General features: G+C 33.5%; 2 protein-coding genes across 3 annotated transcripts in view; both read left to right on the top strand.

The window, feature by feature from the left end:
• Positions 1–19,743, top strand: part of LOC127711158 (glutamine--tRNA ligase-like) — a 66,029-nt gene that overhangs the window by 18,446 nt on the left and 27,840 nt on the right. For both annotated transcript variants that reach the window (XM_052217119.1, XM_052217111.1), the window contains exons 8-12: positions 196–267; positions 14,511–14,596; positions 15,202–15,288; positions 18,119–18,218; positions 18,885–19,072. In XM_052217119.1, the coding sequence (XP_052073079.1) occupies positions 196–267; positions 14,511–14,596; positions 15,202–15,288; positions 18,119–18,218; positions 18,885–19,072 (533 nt within the window). The remainder of the gene's footprint in view (positions 1–195; positions 268–14,510; positions 14,597–15,201; positions 15,289–18,118; positions 18,219–18,884; positions 19,073–19,743) is intronic.
• LOC127711221 (uncharacterized) lies at positions 5,245–9,829 on the top strand. Its single transcript, XM_052217205.1, has 2 exons — positions 5,245–6,980; positions 9,364–9,829. The coding sequence occupies exon 1, from the start codon at positions 5,441–5,443 to the stop codon at positions 6,965–6,967; it is 1,527 nt and encodes a 508-aa protein (XP_052073165.1). The 5' UTR covers positions 5,245–5,440; the 3' UTR covers positions 6,968–6,980; positions 9,364–9,829.

The raw sequence follows: 19,743 nt of genomic DNA, 5'->3' as shown, positions 1-19,743 counted from the left end.
CAACAATTACACTTCTTGACAACTTTCTTAAAATTGATTGAACCAAAGATGAAATTTTTAATAACTGGATTTGATAAAACTTTACTTGTAGTTTTTCAATGAAATAACAGTGAGTTTGCCTCGAAAACCCATGTTAGAAATTATATTATATATGACACATTATATAATGTGATATGAATGAAGTATATTTTACAGTTGTAGGAGAGGATGGGGAAGTCAAAAGTTTCATGGATATAATGGGAGCAGCACTTAAGTTTCATAAAACAGGTACTTGTCCCTGAATAAATGGCATAGCTTTCTTATAAATAGTTTTGGACAGATTAATAATCTATGGCACTACAGCTCAGTACAGCATATGAATATATTGCCACTTGAAAATTATGAACTGTATCAGTTTCAGAAACATTTGATAAATTTAATAGAAATTTTAAATCAATGCTGTGTTTAGACTCTATGACTCAGTAACAGTTTATTCTCACGTTGAAGATACCTCATCATTGGATCAGTCATGAAAACTATGGAGATGGTCAATTTCAAAATCAGTGTCAATCAACAAAATGTAAATTATATGGAAAATTGCATTGTAACTGCTATCATGCCTAAAATTCTTGTTGTATTGTTATGAAACTTATATCAGGGTTTATGGTAGAAAGTTCAATTATCATTGCTGATCAACTAGTTTTTGGTAGTTATGCCCACAGAAAAAGAAATTATATGGAAAATTGCATTGTAAGTGCTCACACATATATTTCTTGTCAGATTTTTGTCGAGCCTGCGACTTTTGTCGCAGAAAGCTCGACATAGGGATAGTGATCCGGTGACGACGGCGGCGGCGTTAGCTAACTTCTTAAAAGCTTTATATTTTAGAAGCTAGAAGACCTGGATGCTTCATACTTTGTATATAGATGTTTTATGTTACAAAGTTTCCGTCTGTTATATATCTAATGTCCTTGACCTCATATTCATGGTTCAGTGACTACTTGAAAAAAAAGTCAACATTTTTTGTAATGTTAATTTCTTTCTTATTATGAGTAATAGGATAACTATATTTAGTATGTGCGTACCTTGCAAGGTCCTCATGCCCGTCAGACAATTTTCATTTGACCTCGACCTCATTTCATGGATCAGTGAACAAGGTTAAGTTTTCGTGGTCAAGTCCATATATCAGATACTATAAGCAGTAGGTCTACTATATTTGGTATATGGAATGATTGTAAGGTGTACATGTCCAACTGGTAGGTGTCATCTGACCTTGACCTCATTTTCATGGTTCAGTTTTTGAGTTTTGGTCTTTTTTTCTTATACTATATGCAATAGATCAACTATAAATGGTGTATGGAAATATTTTATGATTTACATGTCAGTCTCGCAGGTTTTATTTGACCTTGACCTCATTTTCACGGTTCATTTCTCAGTGTTAGGTCTGTTTTTCTTCAACTATAAGCAATAGATCAACTATATTTGATGTATGGAAGGATTGTAAGGTGTATATGTCTGTCTGGCAGGTATCATCTGACCTTGACCTCATTTTCATGGTTCATTGGTCAATGTTAAGTTTTCATGGTTAAGTTTGTTTCTTAGATACTATGAGCAATAGATCAACTATATTTAATGCCTAAATTGATTGTAAGGTGTACATGTCTGTCTGGCATGGTTCATCTGACCTTGACCTCATTTTCATGGTTCATTGGTCAAAGTTAAGTTTTCTTGTTTAAGACTGTTTCTTAGAAACAATAAGCAATAGGTCAACTATGTTTGGTTTATTGAATGATTGTAAGGTGTACATGTATTTCTCGTTTGGTTTATCTGACCTTGACCTCATTTTCTTGGATCATTTTAAGTTTATGTGTTACTTGTAGTAAAGCTTTGTATTTAGGACTATCAACATAAAATCAATGGTTAGTAAAGAAGGCGAGACATTTCAGCGTGTGCACTCTTGTTTTAAGTAAAAGAGCAAAAAATGATATATAGTTCTTGCCCTCAGATAGATAGAATATTTTTGCTGGAATGCTGTTCTTTAAATTAAATTCCTTGGTTTGATGGATTTTTTTTTTTAAAGTTCCTTTTAAATTATATTTGGAAAATATATATATATTTCATTGGGTACTAAATTTCCTGGGTCGAGTGATCAAAGAAATAAATGAAAGTTTGTTCCCCAAAAACAAAATGTTAAAGGGAAACTCCGCAAAAAAATGAAAAATTGATATTTTGTTCTTTAAGCATAAAAAACCACATGTTCATAAATAAAAAACTTTTATTCTCTATGTAAAAGAGATCAAAATCGATTTTTGAAATTCACTATCAGTTCTCGACATATCGCCGTCTTGTCGGCATGTTCGATCTAAAAAGTCATGTGATATCTATAAACCACAAAGAACAAAAAGAATCGGGGATTTACCGACCGTGCGTTAAAAACTCCCATCATCAATTGGGGATTACCGTAGACTGTTATTCAGTGTCAAAATGTCTTGTCAAGCGTACGGTTATTCTGTCAGACAAGGTTATGACAAAAGTCTACATAGTTTTCCCAATCACACAAAAAAAAGAAGGAATTGTATCAGACATGGTTGTACAACCTTAAACTAACAGCAAATAGTTGCATCTATAGCAAGCACAAGTTGGTGTGTGAAGACCATTTTGAACAATATTGTTTCGAGGGAGATTCGATGGTAATTATCCTTTTTTAATAACAAAATAACCTAGTAGTTCTGATAGCTATAGTTATCAAATCCTTATATGATAAGATCTCGTTGAATAAAAAAAATATGGATTTGATGAGGAAGAACAGTTTCAATTATAAGAAAGACAAATGCAGTGTTCTTGTAACAATCACTGATTTACAGAAGATTCATTAGTATGCCTCTTTTATATAAAGTGTATGCCTCTTTTATATAAAGTGCATTGATTGTATAAAGAATAGTTCCGTATTTAGACAAGATAATTTTTCAATCAATAAAGTTATACGATATAAAATAACATTTTTATACGACCGCAAAAATTAAAAATTTTTTGGTCGTATATTGGTATGACCTTGGCGTCGTCGTCGTCGTCGTCTGGCGTCGTCCGGCGTCGTCCGAAGACACATTGGTTTTCGCACTCTAACTTTAGTTTAAGTGAATGGATCTCCATGAAATTTTACCATAAGGTTCAATACCACGAAAGGAAGGTTGGGATTGATTTTGGGGGTTATGGTACCAACAGTTAAGGAATTAGGGGCCAAAAAGGGGCCAAAAATAAGCATTTTTGTAACTTCCAGACAATAACTTGTGTGTAAGTGTATGGATCTCTCTGACATTGTACCACAAGGTTCCATATCACAAAGGAAAGAATGTAGTTGATTTTGGGGGTAATTGCCTCAAAATTTTAGGAATTAGGGGCCAAAAAAGGGGCCAAAAACAAGCATTTTTTTAGTTTCATGACAATAACTTGTGTGTTAGTGTTTGGATATTTCTGAAATTGTACTACAAGGTTCCATATCACAAAGGGAAAGCTGGAATTGAGTTTGGGGGTAATTGCTTGAAACGTTTAGGAATTGGGGGCCAAAAAGGGGCCAAAAATAAGCATTTTTCTAGTTTCCAGACAATAACTTGTGTTCAAGTGTATGGATCTCTCTGAAATTGTACTGCAAGGCACCATACCACAAAGGGAAGGCTGGGATTGAGTTTGGGGGTGATGAATCATAAGGGGGTTCAAAAAATTTGGGGGGGATTTTTTTTTTTTCTTTTTTTTTTTCTTTTTTTCCTTTTTTTTTTCTTTTAAAATTTTCCATTTTAAGTTGGTTATTTCTGATTAATATTTAAAAGCAAATAATAATGATATGGTAGGAGATACACACCAAACAGGATGTGTAAATTATTATCTAATAAGTATTGTGCAATAGCAAGAAATTTTCAATTGCACAGTATTGCACAATAGCAAGAAATCTTCAATTGCACAGTATTGCGCAATAGCAAGAAATCTTCAATTGCACAGTATTGCGCAATAGCAAGAAATATCCAATAGCACAATATTGCGCAATAGCAAGAAATTGTCAATTGTACAGTATTGCGCAATAGCAAGAAATATTCAATTGCACAGTATTGTGCAAAAGAAGATACTTCGTATAAATTGCTTATTTCTTGATCAATTTCAATGGGGTTTTATTCTTGAATTCTTGGGGTTCTTTAATATGCTGAATCTAACCGTGTATTAAGTTTTTGGATTTTGGGCCCCGTTTTTAAATTGGTCCACATTGAGGTCCAAAGGGTCCAAAATTTAACTTTGTTTGATTTCATCAAAAATTGAATTATTGGGGTTCTTTGATATGCTGAATCTAACCGTGTATTTAGATTCTTAATTTTTGGTTCCGTTTTCAAATTGGTCTACATTAAGGTCCAAAGGGTCCAAAATTAAACTTGTTTGATTTTAACAAAAAATGAATTTTTAGGGTTCTTTGATATGCTGAATCTAAACATGTATTTAGATTTTTGATTATGGGCCCAGTTTTCAAGTTGGTCCAAATCGGGGTCCAAAATTAAACTTTGTTTGATTTCAACAAAAATTGAATATATGGGGTTCTTTGATATGCTGAATCTAACCATGTATTTAGATTTTTGATTTTTGGGCCCCGTTATCAACTTTGTCCACATTGAGGTCAAAAGGGTCCAAAATTTAACTTTGTTTGATTTCATCAAAAATTGAATTATTGGGGTTCTTTGATATGCCGAATCTAACCGTGTATTTAAATTATTAATTTTTGGTTCCGTTTTCAAATTGGTCTACATTAAGGTCCAAAGGGTCCAAAATTAAACTTAGTTTGATTTTAACAAAAATTGAATTTTTAGGGTTCTTTGATATGCTGAATCTAAACATGTATTTAGATTTTTGATTATGGGCCCAGTTTTCAAGTTGGTCCAAATCGGGGTCCAAAATTAAACTTTGTTTGATTTCATCAAAAATTGAATTCTTGGGGTTCTTTGATATGCTGAATCTAACCATGTATTTAGATTTTGGATATTGGACCATAATAGGTGAATGTCCAATTTAAAATTTTTAAGTTCTTAGACCACATTCATTCTGTGTCAGAAACCTATGCTGTGTCAAATATTTAATCACAATCCAAATTCAGAGCTGTATCAAGCTTGAATGTTGTGTCCATACTTGCCCCAACTGTTCAGGGTTCGACCTCTGCGGTCGTATCAAGCTGCGCCCTGCGGAGCATTTTATTAATATTACTTGTTACACTTACCTGATATCCTTACATTATGGATTATCTTTCCGGTATTTGGTCACATCTCGCTCAAAACGCTTGACTGATCAAGAATTCAAACCTCTCGGTGAATCAGTCCAAGCGTGAGAACCCCTTCAGTATTCTTTCCGGCGAAATCCAAAGCGGTCACGTTTCTTTATTCGTCAGAATTAACGTGTCTAAGACACAAGTTTTTGCAAATTAAGTTTTCGTATGCGTGCAAGGATGACGGAAGCTACCGTTCATCACACGCTCAGTGAAGACGAGGTATTTTCTACTGCCAGCAGTCCAAAATCATCAGTGGCAGGGGATGCTCGGGATAAAATGGCGGAGCCAAAAGCCTCGAGAAAGACCAGTTCCCGTAGGTCCAAGAAAAAGGACGAGGTCGAGGAACTGAATAAGAAATGGGAAAGCCGTTTCTCACAGATAGAAACCAGGTTTGATAAATTTTTTGATTTATTTAGTTCAAACGATGGTATAAATATAAACAAGGATACTGTCACGTCAGGTGAGCAGAGACCTTGTCAGAATCAATCTGAACAAGATAGTGGCTCTTCAGGAGCGCACAGACTTGTTCAGGATTCTAACCATGAACATTTTCCAACAGATTCAGTTCGTGAAAGGGAAAATGAAGATGTCGTATCTTTGGCACCAGGCCTTAGAGAAAGACATGACATAGGTTTACTATCAGAAGATGAGTCTTCTTTAAAAAGTGAAACTGAAAATCCTCAAAAATCTTCATCAAGATTCAGTAAATATGTGAATGGTAATGAAAGTGACTCAGATGAGAACAATAATGATCACTTAAAATCTTTATTTGGGGATGATGTTAAGACTAAAAAAGAGACAAGCTCTGGAGGTCTTATTCTTGACAAAAGTCAAATTGATATTTTATCTGGTTCTTGGAGGTGTAAAAATCCAGAAAGGTTGACAGCCTATAATGATGAATATAGACACAGTTTTCCTGTTCACGAGAAAACTAGTGATATTTTAGAAGTACCTAGTCTAGATAATATGGTACCTGATTTATTAGTGAAAAAACATGGTGCTAAAGCTTATTCAGTAAGCCAGAAAAGCAATTTATACAATCCTTGTTTAAAATCCCTTGAAAAGTTGGCATATCAAGGCCAGGTAGCTGCACGCATGGGGATAATTACTACAGCATACACCCAACAAGCTTTGGGCAATTTGTTAAATACTTTGTCAGAAAATGAAGTTAATCTAGACAAATCTATCCAACTTGTAAGAGACATATTTGCAATGTCTACAAAATCTTTGGACCAAGTGGCACGGGCTGGTGCATTTCACCACTTAATTCGTAGAAAAGCTACTTTAGAGGACACAGGTCTTAATGATATTAAAGAGCTTAAGCATCCACTTGTATCATTACCTTTGACAAAGTCAGGTGTCATTGGTGACAATATGGAACAAACTCTTAAAGACAGGGTTGACAAAAATAAACAATTAAAAGAGTTACTGCCTGAATTACATGTAAATAAAACTTTTTCAGTGAAAAGGAAAGCTACAGGCAATCAATTTTCCAATGATTGGTCTAAGAAACCAAAATTTGACAATGCACAAGGTTCTACTTTCACAGGTGCTAAGTCTAATACACAGCGTACAGTACAAAGAACTAGTACAGTAACAAGACCAGATAAAGACGACAAGAGTTCTGGTACAACGAACAATTTTCGTCGCTTTAACAACCCATTTCATGCCAAGGGGCAACAAAAGAAATGACTATCAGATCAAGGTAAGCAACTTTCATGTGCAAATGTTGCTTCCAGAGATACCTGTAGGGGGTCGTTTAAGCTTATTTCTAAAGGAATGGACAAAAATAACAAACGATCAGTGGGTTTTATCAATTATAAAAGAGGGCTACAAACTGGAATTTCAACAGTTTCCTCCAAAAACAGGAGTAAAAATAACTTCTGTTCCTGCAAAAGATTTAGAAATTTTACATTTAGAAGTAAAAGAACTTATGGAAAAAAGCGCTGTAGAATATGTTCCGCAAGCGGACATTTTAAACGGTTTCTACAGCACATTTTTCCTAGTTCCGAAAAAAACAGGGGACATGAGACCCGTAATAAATTTAAAACCCCTCAACAGGTATCTCCGAAAACAACACTTCAAAATGGACTCTCTGTCAACAGTTTTGAATGTAGTAAAACAAGGGGATTGGGCAATATCTCTCGATCTAAAGGACGCATATATGCATATCCCTGTATTTCAAAAACACAGACAGTATCTGAGGTTTTGTGTAAAAAACAGCCCTTGCTTACAATTTTCAGCTCTACCGTTTGGTCCAACATCAGCTCCTCGAGTTTTTACCAAAGTAGTATCGGTAGTAGCTGCACATTTACGAGCACAAGGCATCAGACTAGTAGTATACCTGGACGACTGGTTTCTAGTAAATCAATCATCTCTCATGTTAGTCCAGGATCGAGAGATAGTGTTGAATCTTCTGGTAAAGTTGGGTTTCATAATCAATCTAAAAAAATCCTCTTTAACTCCAACACAGAAAATAACATATATAGGTGCATTATTCCATCTGGATTTAGGAATAGTAATGCCAACACAAGAAAGAGTGTTGAAATTACAAAAAACAGTCAAAGTAATGAACTTGAAAAAACATGCAACAGCCAGAGATTTTTTACATCTACTTGGAATTATGGCTTCTTGCATAGAGATGATTCCCTATGCAAGACTTCATATGAGACCAATTCAAATTTATTTGCTGAGTCATTGGCGCCCCACTTCTCAAAATCTGGAACTGAATGTTCCAATTACACAATATCTAAAATCTCATCTGATTTGGTGGTCAGATACAGCCAACATTACAAAGGGCAGATCTTTACAACACTGGGAAACTCATGTGACCATAACGACAGATGCTTCTACATCGAACGGTTGGGGTGGTCACATGGATTCCCAGATAGTCCAAGGGACCTGGTCAGATATACAGAAAACTCAACATATCAATTGTCTAGAGTTGGAAGCTGTACTGAAAACAATACAACATTTTCTCCCTCAGTTGAAAAGGAAAAATGTACTTCTGCGATGCGACAACTCGACTGTTGTACAATACATAAACAAACAGGGGGGCACCAAATCAATTCAGCTTTGTCAAAAAACTTGGGATTTGTTGAAACTCCTAATAGAACACAAAATTCAGATAAAAGCAGCACATATAGCAGGCAAAGCGAATGTGTTAGCAGATCTTCTATCACGGACAAAAATAAGACACACAGAGTGGTCTCTTCAGGAGACTGTAGCTCAACAAATTTTTGTCAGGTTAGGCAGACCGATGATAGATTTGTTTGCATCAGCGGAAAATCGCAAAGTGAAAATATTTTGTTCATGGTTTCCTCACCCGGAAGCATATGCAATAGATGCTCTGTCCATACCGTGGGACAATGTAATCGGGTATGCTTTTCCTCCGATCTGTCTAGTACCGAAAGTGCTCCAACACATGAATCGGTACAATTGCCAGCTAATTCTTGTAGCTCCTCATTGGCCAAGGAGACACTGGTACCCAGAACTGCTAAAAATGATATCAGATTATCCCATAAAAATACCAGTTCAAAAAAATCTACTACATCAGCCAAGAACAAAAATATACCATCCAAGCCCAGAAATATTCAGTCTGGTTGCATGGCCTCTATCAACAGAATTTTCAAAAAGAGAGGTTTTTCTAAAGAAACTAGACAACTCATGTCAGCTTCTTGGAGAACAGGAACTCAAAAGGACTATTCTAGTAAGTTCAAAAAATTCTGTGGCTGGTGTAGTGAAAGGGAAATTGATCCCTATTCTGCCTCTTTAACAGAAACTGCAGATTTTCTTACAAGTCTGTATACCAGTGGTCTCCAGTATAGTACGATTGGGGGCTACAGATCTATGTTATCAAGTGTTTTACCCCCAGTTGAAAAAATACCAGTAGGTCAACACCCATACATTATTCGTTTATTGAAGGGTGTTTTCAATTCAAGGCCTCCCAGGGTCAAACTACTTCCTGAATGGAATTTAGATAAAATACTTGAAATGTTAAAGAAAAAGCCTTTTGAGCCAATGAAAAAGGCTGAACTCAAGTTTATCACATGGAAAACTGTATTTTTAATTGCTATCACTACTTTCAGGCGTTGCAGTGATATACAGGCCTTACGTTTGGGAGATGGAAATATATCTGTACATAGCAGAGGAGTTTATTTTATTAGAGAAGGATTGTCAAAACAAGACCGTCCTGGACATTTTGGTGCTAAGATTTTTGTACCTGCCTTTGATGCAGAAAAGCTTCTTGACCCTAAAAGGGCATTAACGTACTATTTAAAGAGCACTGACAATTTTCGTGGTGAAAACAGACAAGATAGTAAATTGTTCTTAGCAATCAGTAATCCACATAAGCCAATTTCAAGTCAAACAATTTCATCATGGATTGTGAGTACCATTCAGATGGCATATAACGACAAAAAGAAATCTGTTAAGGCTCATTCGACAAGAGCTATTGGTCCTTCTTGGGCTCTTTATAAAGGTGCATCAATGAAGAACATCATGGAAGCTGCTGATTGGAGCAGGGAATCCACATTCACCAAATTTTACTTACGTCACATAGACCCTCATGTTTTATCGAAGTAAAAAAAAAAAAAAAAAGAAGAAAAATACATAAAATTCGAAAAAAGAAGAAAAATGTGTACAGTTTTTTAACTTGTAATATAGTTTGTATAGTGTTGGAACTATTCATATCCGACGAGATGCGATGCAAGTTTTTAAACCTTTGTGTGTGAGATGAAAAAGACATCTATTTAATGTGTTTAAAGTCAAACATTTAGACTTTGTATATAGTGTAATATAGTGTACATTATTTGAACAAAAGAATTACAGTCCACCGCTTGAGTTGGGACTGCTTTAGAATCTATGGATATCCATAATGTAAGGATATCAGGTAAGTGTAACAAGTAATATTAAAATTGTACAATTTTGTTCACAAATTGGAATTTTGTGAACGTAGTTACACTTACCTGATATACTACCCACCTCCTCCCCATTAGTAATTCTTTTGGCAATCTGTTTGGATTTCGCCGGAGAATACTGAAGGGGTTCTCACGCTTGGACTGATTCACCGAGAGGTTTGAATTCTTGATCAGTCAAGCGTTTTGAGCGAGATGTGACCAAATACCGGAAAGATAATCCATAATGTAAGGATATCAGGTAAGTGTAACTACGTTCACAAAATTCCAATTTGTGAACAAAATTGTACAATTTTTTAATTATGATATTTAACGGCTATTGACAAGGAGCAATGTTAGGAAGAGGTTTTAGCTGGGACATAATATGTTGATATAGTATAATATTCCCAGGTTATAGATATGTAAATATCGAAATATCGGACATCTCATTTTTTTATTAAAAGTGGGTTTTTTAAACTAATCTTTAAATTATATCAAATTGATACGGGATCATTTCGGAACGGTCACTTATAAAGACACTTAGCTTTACAGTTAAATGTGTGACTCTATCTGGTATGTTCGGTGAAAAATTTATAGGTTTTTTTTCTATTTAAATTTTATTTACGTTATCTTATTATATATTTATTTTGGCTTCCTCCCGAATTGATAATAGGTATGTCAGAATTATTGATAGATGTCGTGTCAGAGCGACACATTCAGTTAGGTATTCCAAGGACGTATATTAGATACACGTCCCTGGGTATTCCAGTGACATCCTGTCAACTAAAAATTCGTATTACACAATTATATAATACAGGTTCATGCATGGCCTCTTTATTGAGGTACCCGGTGTGCACAGGTAACATTTATTGAACCATATATTTGTGTCTAAGGTTGTTTATCTTGTGTGTGTTTGAAATTATAATTCCACCTTTTAATGAATGATGTTCTGATAATAATATTATCCACTTTTTTTGCTGATAATAAGTTTAAAAAAAATTATAAACATGACCTTTGAACATTTTTGTGAAATGAATATTGTTTTGTCATGATTCTGGACCATATTTTTGAAGAAAAAAATTCTTCACGCAAATACAAGCTTTTGTCGATTGGCAAACATGCAGATATATAAAGTAATGCAGCACTTATAGTCACTATCAATATTAATTCATTGAAGATAAGAGAGCCCCTTCTATGTCTAATGTCCCTATCTTTATTAGGATTAGGACGACAGGGGGAAAAGGAGCGGAGATAGAGTGGCATAGTGAAAAAAAAATTAACCGAATAGAGAACAATATAGAGAATGATCGACGAAAAGCGAAATAGTTATTGTAAAGGAGCGGAGATAAAGAGAGGCATAGTGAAAAAAAATGTTTGCTTGACAAAGTTATTGCTCGCTTTGATATTTTTAGTTATACAAAATCACACATCGTGTTCCTAATTGGTATTCACGTGCACTAACTTGATGCTGGGAACAGTATATAATATATATGTTCCTGCTTGATGTGTTAAGTTTCTGCATAGCATGGTTAAAAATAATTTTTATCCCATTTGTTATATCGTAGTGTCACGGTGTTACTTTGTTAAATTTATTTAGTTTGTTAATGATTGTGTAAATAAGAATAAATCTGTATAAAAACTTCATACCATTTTAGTGATTGCCTATAGGCGTTTGATTATTGTTACATTTAAGATATATATATATATATTTAGAACCTTTCATACATCTTAAAGTAAAAGATGTGTGTCTGAGTTAGACGACACAAGAACCCTGTAATACTAGAACGAGAGTTTAGCATGTAAAAATTCCTACTCAATATGGTTGTATTGGAAATTTTTTCATACAGATTGACAACTCATGGTCCGACATGCATGTAATATTTGCCAAATGACGCTCATAGTTCTTTCTACCATCATCATCTTATTCATTAAATATTGCTGTAAACATCGATGGTTCACACCCAAACAAAATGGAGTAACATACCTTCAGATCTTCTCCGTGGTATACACTTGTGAAATATATAGACGAAATTCGGTATTGAAGTGAATCTACATCTCACAAACACAATTTTTGAATTACGATTTTGAGTGAACACCCACCAAACCAATACAAACGTATGGCAAGATATAACCATGCAGGCATTAGTTTTCGTCAGACACAAGATAAATAATCACTCTCATAAACGTATATATACATGCAGTTTCAAATATCAAGAACAAGCGGTCGATGTCTATAGATCATTGTTAAGTCCGTTTACTAACTGTTCAGAGTTAGACATGTCGATAGTTTATTCTTGGAACCTTCATATATCCCATCCGACGATGGGAACTCTTTCTGATAGTGTTGACAACATAAGCTTGTTTATCTGTACAAGTGGTTGCATGGCCTCTCCTGCCCCAACAAACAAATACGCTACTAGTCTGCTATCTCTGGAGCTCATCCTCAATGGCGCTTATACGTCAGGAAACTTACAAGTATACTAGTAAAGATTGTTTCAAGAACAACGAGGTTGGGACGAACTGTTCTAAAATCGTCAATATCAGTAATACATTACTAAGATATGCCTTTAATTACAATAACTGTATTACTAATTTGGATTAATGACGGCTATCCTAAACAAAATCCTCAAACAAATTAATGTATTAGCTAAGATTTATAATGTATGTATATTCATTAATGAAATAAACGATAATTTGTATTCTTTTCACAAATAATTTGTCTAAGTGATTGTCAAATGAATTTAATTATGTAAGAATGAAATGTTAATAAGAAAATTAAAAAAAATCATGCATGTTGTACTGTTGTATTTTTTCAATTAAAAACTTTAAAATTGCGATAGTTTTACGATTGTTAGCATTTAAACATCGCCAGGTTTAATACAAGTTAAAGAATTCAGGTACAGTAAATTAAACAGATGTGCAATGATTATTAATTGGGAAATGTAACATTTAATTTTTAAGGTTAAAAGTACTATTCTTTTAACTTCATATCTTAACTTTATGCTAATTGCATAGAACGTAAACGAAAATTGTTCCATTTTAATATTGTAACACTTCCGGAATTAAAAAGTTGAATGTAAATTTTCAATTAATTTATACAATTTAATTATTGTTTCTCTATTGTCATCGGGTATTTCATCTGGGTATATTAAACACGCTATACTCTTTCTATTAATCCATTCAAAATGACAATATTCACACCTGTGTACGCTTGAATTCACACATGTGTACGCCTGAGGCTAAATTGCTGCAAGGTAAAGTTCAAACGAATTCTCCTCAAATCGAGAAATAAACAATGACTTTACAAAATAATATACAAACTCTGTTCACAAATATTTTGCATTGAAATGGTTATCAAAGTTATAACGGTAAATAAAACTTAAAATATTTTCAGTTCAATATCAGTAAAAATGTTCTATAGATATTTTATGAAAAAATCTCAATAATTTATGAAATTAATTCGAAAATATTTATATTTAGATAACTTCATTTCGGAAGTTTTATTCAATCAATACAAAACGATACACACATATTCATTTTCTTTCATTCTAATATTGTGGTTATTAACTACGACCAACGGTCATCTGTGCGCTTTTAATCACGTAAAATTCTGATAAGCAATTAAGACTTTAACAGATTTTATTTTTTCCCATGATTCAACAAATCGGGTTAAAACGTCACAACCCAGTGACGTAGGTCAACCAAAAAAGTTACAAATATTTGATTTTCTCCTTTATTAGAAAGAATATAAATTTATAACTTTGTGAATGTGTTTTTTATGTTAAGATGAACATATTTAGATGATAAGTAAAAAATCGCGGACTTTCCCTTTAAGTATAAATGGCTTCCATAGTAATTAAGGAAACTATATGTTGTCCCTGTATCTGATTCACACTCTGTTTATGATCATTATCTCGAAAACAGTAAAATAACTAAAATACTGAACTCCAAGGAAAATTAAAAATTGAAATTCCCTTATCAAATGGCAAAATCAAAAGCTCAAACACATCAAACTAATGGAAAACAACTGTCATATTCCTGACTTGCTATAGGCATTTCCTTTTGTAGAAAATGGTGGGTTAAACCTGGTTTTATAGCTAGCTAAACTTCTCACTTGTATGACAGTTGCATAGAATTTCATTATATTGACAACAATGTGTAGGCAAAACAAATAGACATATTAGGTAAAAATGTCAAAAATTGGGGTACAGCGGTCGTCAATATTGTGTTATAATCCTAATCACTATAAAACCTTATATAATATAACCTTATAGAAATAATAGCATGCACCATTTGATGGTAGAGATAAAATGATATGTGATTTCTGTTTTTGTTTTTAGGGGAAAATTATAAAACAGAAGGTTATGTGATAACACCTAAGACCATGGAATTATTGAAGGAACATATGAGTGTTACTGGAGGCAAGGTACATTTTATGAAATCTGGCTTCATTGTAAAACTAATGTTGAAGAGTGGATTTCCTGAAATTTCTGGACAGATCAAAACTTGCCTTTCAAATGATAGTTTTTTTTTTCATTCTGAATAATAGGAACAGGGAGGTATAAGTAAATCTCAGTTTGAGATGTAATAGAATATAAAGACATATCACACTTTTAAGAGACCAGTGTTAACTTGGATCAAGGACAATGACTTCTTTATCTGACTTAACTGTGATAGTTGTGATGGAATGAAATTAACTATACAGAACAACCTTGACCTTTTTTGCCACAGAGTTACACTGCATTTTAAATGGCCAGGATTCTAGAAGAAATGCATCTTTTTTATTCAAAATCAGTTATTATGTTTGATAAATTATTATACTTATTGTTACTTCTTCCATATATTGTACAAATATACAATATTGAAGGCTAATGTTGATGTCACAAGAAATATGAATTATACCACGTTTCATGATAGGTTGTCTGTCATTTTTACTTAGCATTTTGTGTCTTTGTATTACGAAGAGCTATCTTTATTTTTTGTGTGATTAAATTATTCATTCATTTGAATATATTTTTTCTACAATAACAGGTACATTCCAGATTTCCACCAGAACCAAATGGTATTCTACATATTGGCCATGCAAAAGCTATCAACTTTAACTTTGGTTATGCTAGAGTAAGTAGTTTTGAATTTCTAGTATTTATTCTACATGGACGAAAAAATATGTATTGCACAAAAAAAAAGAAAATTAAACACAATGAATGGAAAAAAATCAAAGAATGAGAGCTTTTACCTAACCAATGTCCAAAGTGATCAAACTTAAGTTACCTTGGCTAAGGGAGATAACTGTCCACAGACTAATTATAATACAAAATATAATTGTCTGTCCGTAGGTGACAATGTAGCAGTTTCAAGATAAAGAATTCTGAAGGAAACCTGTAAGAAATAAAGAATATTTTTCAACCTGCAAAAACATTTGGTTTTCTTTGCTAAATGTTAAGTTTTCTACCTTGCCTATCAAATATGCTCTTAAAAATACATGTCCCCGCACAGTTTCTTGTATTGATTCAGTATTTTACTCAGTCTAAATTTATGTACATATGTTTTGGACATTTATTTTCTTTGGAATTGTGGATGAGACCCCCTCCTATCTCTCCTCTAGAAAAATAAATGGAGTTCATTCCAATATTAATTTTAAAAAACATTGTAAAACAGATAACAGAAATTACCAAAAATATTGAACAGAACAAATTACCACACAAACCACAAACAACTGACTCCTTGGAGAAAAAAGTACAAGCAATGATAAAACAACAATGAACAGAACAAAAATATGTATTATTACTGATGGTCAAGTCTTATATGATCAACTTCTATATGTACTTTTACAGATTTATTCAATTGATCACCAAAGCTTTAAGGTACAAGGCATATTCTTGTCATCTTATTTTTAACCTGACAGACAAGAGAGCAGGTTAAGTAACTGCTTGACTCTGTCCACTATTATTAGGGCCACGCCGAATGGCGGACGCCCTATAGTTATCAGTCTGTCCGACCGTCCGTAACAAATTGTGTCTGCTCAATATCTAGAGAACCGGTATGATTTCAAAGTTTATACTTGACATGAATATCAACCAACACCAGAGGGTGTGTCATAATGTATGTACAACTTCCTAGGTCAAATGTCAAGGTCAAAAACTTTGGTTTTAGTTGACAAACCCATGTCCTATGGTAAAAATCATGTCTGCTCTATATCTTGAGAAATGTTACGATTTCAAAGTTTATACTTGACATGTATATAAACCAACACCAGAGGGTGTGTCATAATTAATGTACAACTTCCTAGGTCAAAGGTGAAGGTAAAAAACTTTGGTTTCAGTTGACAACCCCATGTCCAATGATAAAGATACAAATTTTTTACCACACATTGTTCACAGCGGGGCCCACAGAGATGGCTCCCATCTCAATGATATCTAGGTTTTTTATTCCTCTGCTGGTATGAAGCTCATTGAAGGTACAGTCGATTCCGGTTATTTGCATAGCCTATTTGTCAGACAAAATTTTGCAATTAAGCAAAGTACAGCTCCAATGTTTCCTTTACCTGGGATATGAAAAAAGAACAAATTGTTCTAAAAATAGATGTTTCCATGACCCATATGTGCAATGTACATTATTACGCTTTGGTGAAAATAAACTGTCTAACAATGCTACATAGTTTATTATCTTTCTTAACAATAAATGTGTATTGAAGTGCCTTTGATATGCAGTATTTACCGCTTGCACAGTGATGTAACACTGTTTCTTTAACCTCGATAGTTTCATATATGCAAAGCAGTTTGGGCCTCTTTACGGGTTATTTGCTTGATGCGAGTGTTGAACGTGAGAAAATATAATAATTAGAAGTTAATGCTCTTTTCCAAAATTACAAAAAATAAATGTTTGACATATAAAATTCTTCAACCATACATAAATGCCCTGTAATGTTTAACATGACTACAAATCACTCCAAGCCGAATTACGAGTGTACACATCGGATGGTTTTTCAAAAATGAATTAGCAGGCGTCATTGTTTTTAAAGATCACCGCAAATTTAATCTGTGGACAATGTTTGAAATCCAATCAATAACTAACACCTTTTGAAAGAGAATGGTCCTGTTTTTACAACAATTACCTGTTCAACATTTTTTACCTCAAGGCTTAAAATATAACAAGAGAAACTTTACCTGTGTACACATTGAGGGTTATTAATCAATATCCCATCATATAAACATGAAAGAAACTGTTTTAAAACTTTATTTAAACAACACAAAAGTGAATATGAAATAATAATGAAAATAATAATGCATTCAAGAAAAATATACCTACCAAATTGCTGTTTCCGGTCAAAAATCTCGTCAGTTTTAACTAAGCATATCTAGCTTGCGATTATTTTCTATGCAATTAACCGAAAGGCCACTTTTTAGGCTATGCAGATAACCGGATAATTTAACATTAGATGAAAGGGAAATGGTTTTATGGAGGAGAAAATTATGCAATTAACCCAATTATGCAATTAAGCGGTATACGATTAAGTAGAGTCGACTGTACTTGATTAGTGTTGAACCCTCACCCACCAGTTTTCATTCAACATTCAGTCTTTGCACAGTAACAGCACACATATTGAAGATCTGCAACTTCTATTTTGGACAGAGCTTTAAGTGATTTTCCCAAATGTGGAACTTGATTGCTAGAGAGGTACATATTTTCTGTCATCTTTAAATTCAAGTATTTTTGTGACAGAGGGTGACTTTGTAACTATTGTTTTCTGTATACCATTGTATTCACAAAGGTTATCGGATTATACTAAACAGATTTCCTTCAAAATTATTCATGATTCTGGTCCAGACCCAGTATTGGTTTTGTATTTTTATAAAATATTTCACCACATACCTGTATTTTATATCAGACTATTTATTTTCCAAATAATGCTGACAGCATTTGATTTTGTATTTTTATTTTCTATTAGGCTCATGATGGGAACTGTTACTTAAGATATGATGATACCAACCCAGAGAAAGAGGAGGAGAAATTTTTTAAAGCTATTCTTGAGATGGTTCAGTGGTTAGGTGAGATAATATTTACTTTTTTGACGACATTTACAACTTGCTTCAATTATTTTACAATTAGCTGCGTACTAGCTGTGGTATGATGAACTTTGTGTGAGTATGAGCAAATATATTTTGTAGAATTCACATTTATGAATTTTTTATTTCACATTCCATAGAATTCATTTGATAAATAATTATCTCTAATTTGTAGGTGCAGATATTTCTTTAATCTTTTCTAAAATTAGTTTGCAATCTTGTATTCCTTTTATTAGGTGTCTGCTGTTTTGGCCTTATTACAGGTCAGGCCCATTTTTTACCTGAATGTGGTTTGAAAAGGGCCTTTTTGTATTTTATGGGCTCAAATGGTTGCATATGATGTATAATTGTTTATATCAAAATCTGTACTTACCTGTCTGAAAAACATTTGCAATTACCCCTTGGTAACCCCACACAATCGCTAACTTTTAAATTATCTCCCTTAAATGATCTCCTGAATAGAAAATCACTTTACCTTTAGCGGAAAATGGCTACTGTCTAACCGCATTTTGGATCACACAATTGATTAAAAATACTTAGAAAAGATAGACATTGAGAGAAGAAAAAGTAATAATTGTTATGCTTAATGTTTTTTTTTTATGAAGCAGTTTTAAAATAAAAGATTGAAATTATGATAATGTTTTACAGGATACAAACCATTTAAAGTTACCCATGCCTCAGATAATTTTGACAGATTATATGAGCTGGCTGTAGAATTGATCAAGAGAGGACATGCATATATTTGTCATATGAAATCTGAAGATATAAAAGGTTTCAATCCTCCAGATTCTCCATGGAGAGACAGACCTATTGAAGAATCTCTACAGTTATTTGAAGTAAGAATATCTCATTATCATTATTTTTATGCCCCACCTACGATAGTAGAGGGGCATTATGTTTTTCGTTCGTTCGTTCGTCCGTTCGTTCATTAGTCTGTCTGTCCCGCTTCAGCTTTTTGGTCAAGGTAGTTTTTTGATGAAGTTGAAGTCCAATCAACCTTAAACTTATTACATGTTCCCTATGATGTGATCTTTCTAATTTTAATGCCAAATTAGAGTTTTGACCCCAATTTCACGGTCCACTGAACATAGAAAATGATAGTGCGAGTGGGGCATCCGTGTACTATGGACACATTCTTGTTTAAAATTTTCCTTTGATTATTTGTGATAATTTTTCGATTTTCTCAGTCATATAGAAAGAAATTGTATGATGTCATTAACCTATGTCATTGATATTGCCTAGGAAAACAGTGATAAACAGATTATTGATGGTCTTTCAAACTCAAGGATGTCTCTTGGCTACATCTCATCTCTGAGCTGTCGTCCTTCAATATTGTAGCTGAGAAACACCCTCTCGTTTGAAAAACCATCGATCACAATAAATCTATCATAGATTATAAAAGAGAACTTGTTTAGTCTTAGTGCAGAAATTGGTCAAGCATTTCAGATGATTGGATTTCTTTTATGTTTATTTGAATAATTAGTCTGCTGGTAAAATCAGTTTGCTT

This window comes from Mytilus californianus, unplaced genomic scaffold, assembly GCF_021869535.1.
Source record: "Mytilus californianus isolate M0D057914Y unplaced genomic scaffold, xbMytCali1.0.p SCAF_1, whole genome shotgun sequence".
NCBI lineage: Eukaryota > Metazoa > Mollusca > Bivalvia > Mytilida > Mytilidae > Mytilus > Mytilus californianus.
Note: the sequence above shows the minus strand (reverse complement) of the source record. Positions and strands in the feature narration are given on the sequence as shown.

What these genes read in the sequence shown, in the direction of transcription:
- LOC127711221 (XM_052217205.1), top strand. Translation starts at nt 5,441, where the DNA reads ATGCGTGCAAGGATGACGGAAGCTACCGTTCATCACACGCTCAGTGAA.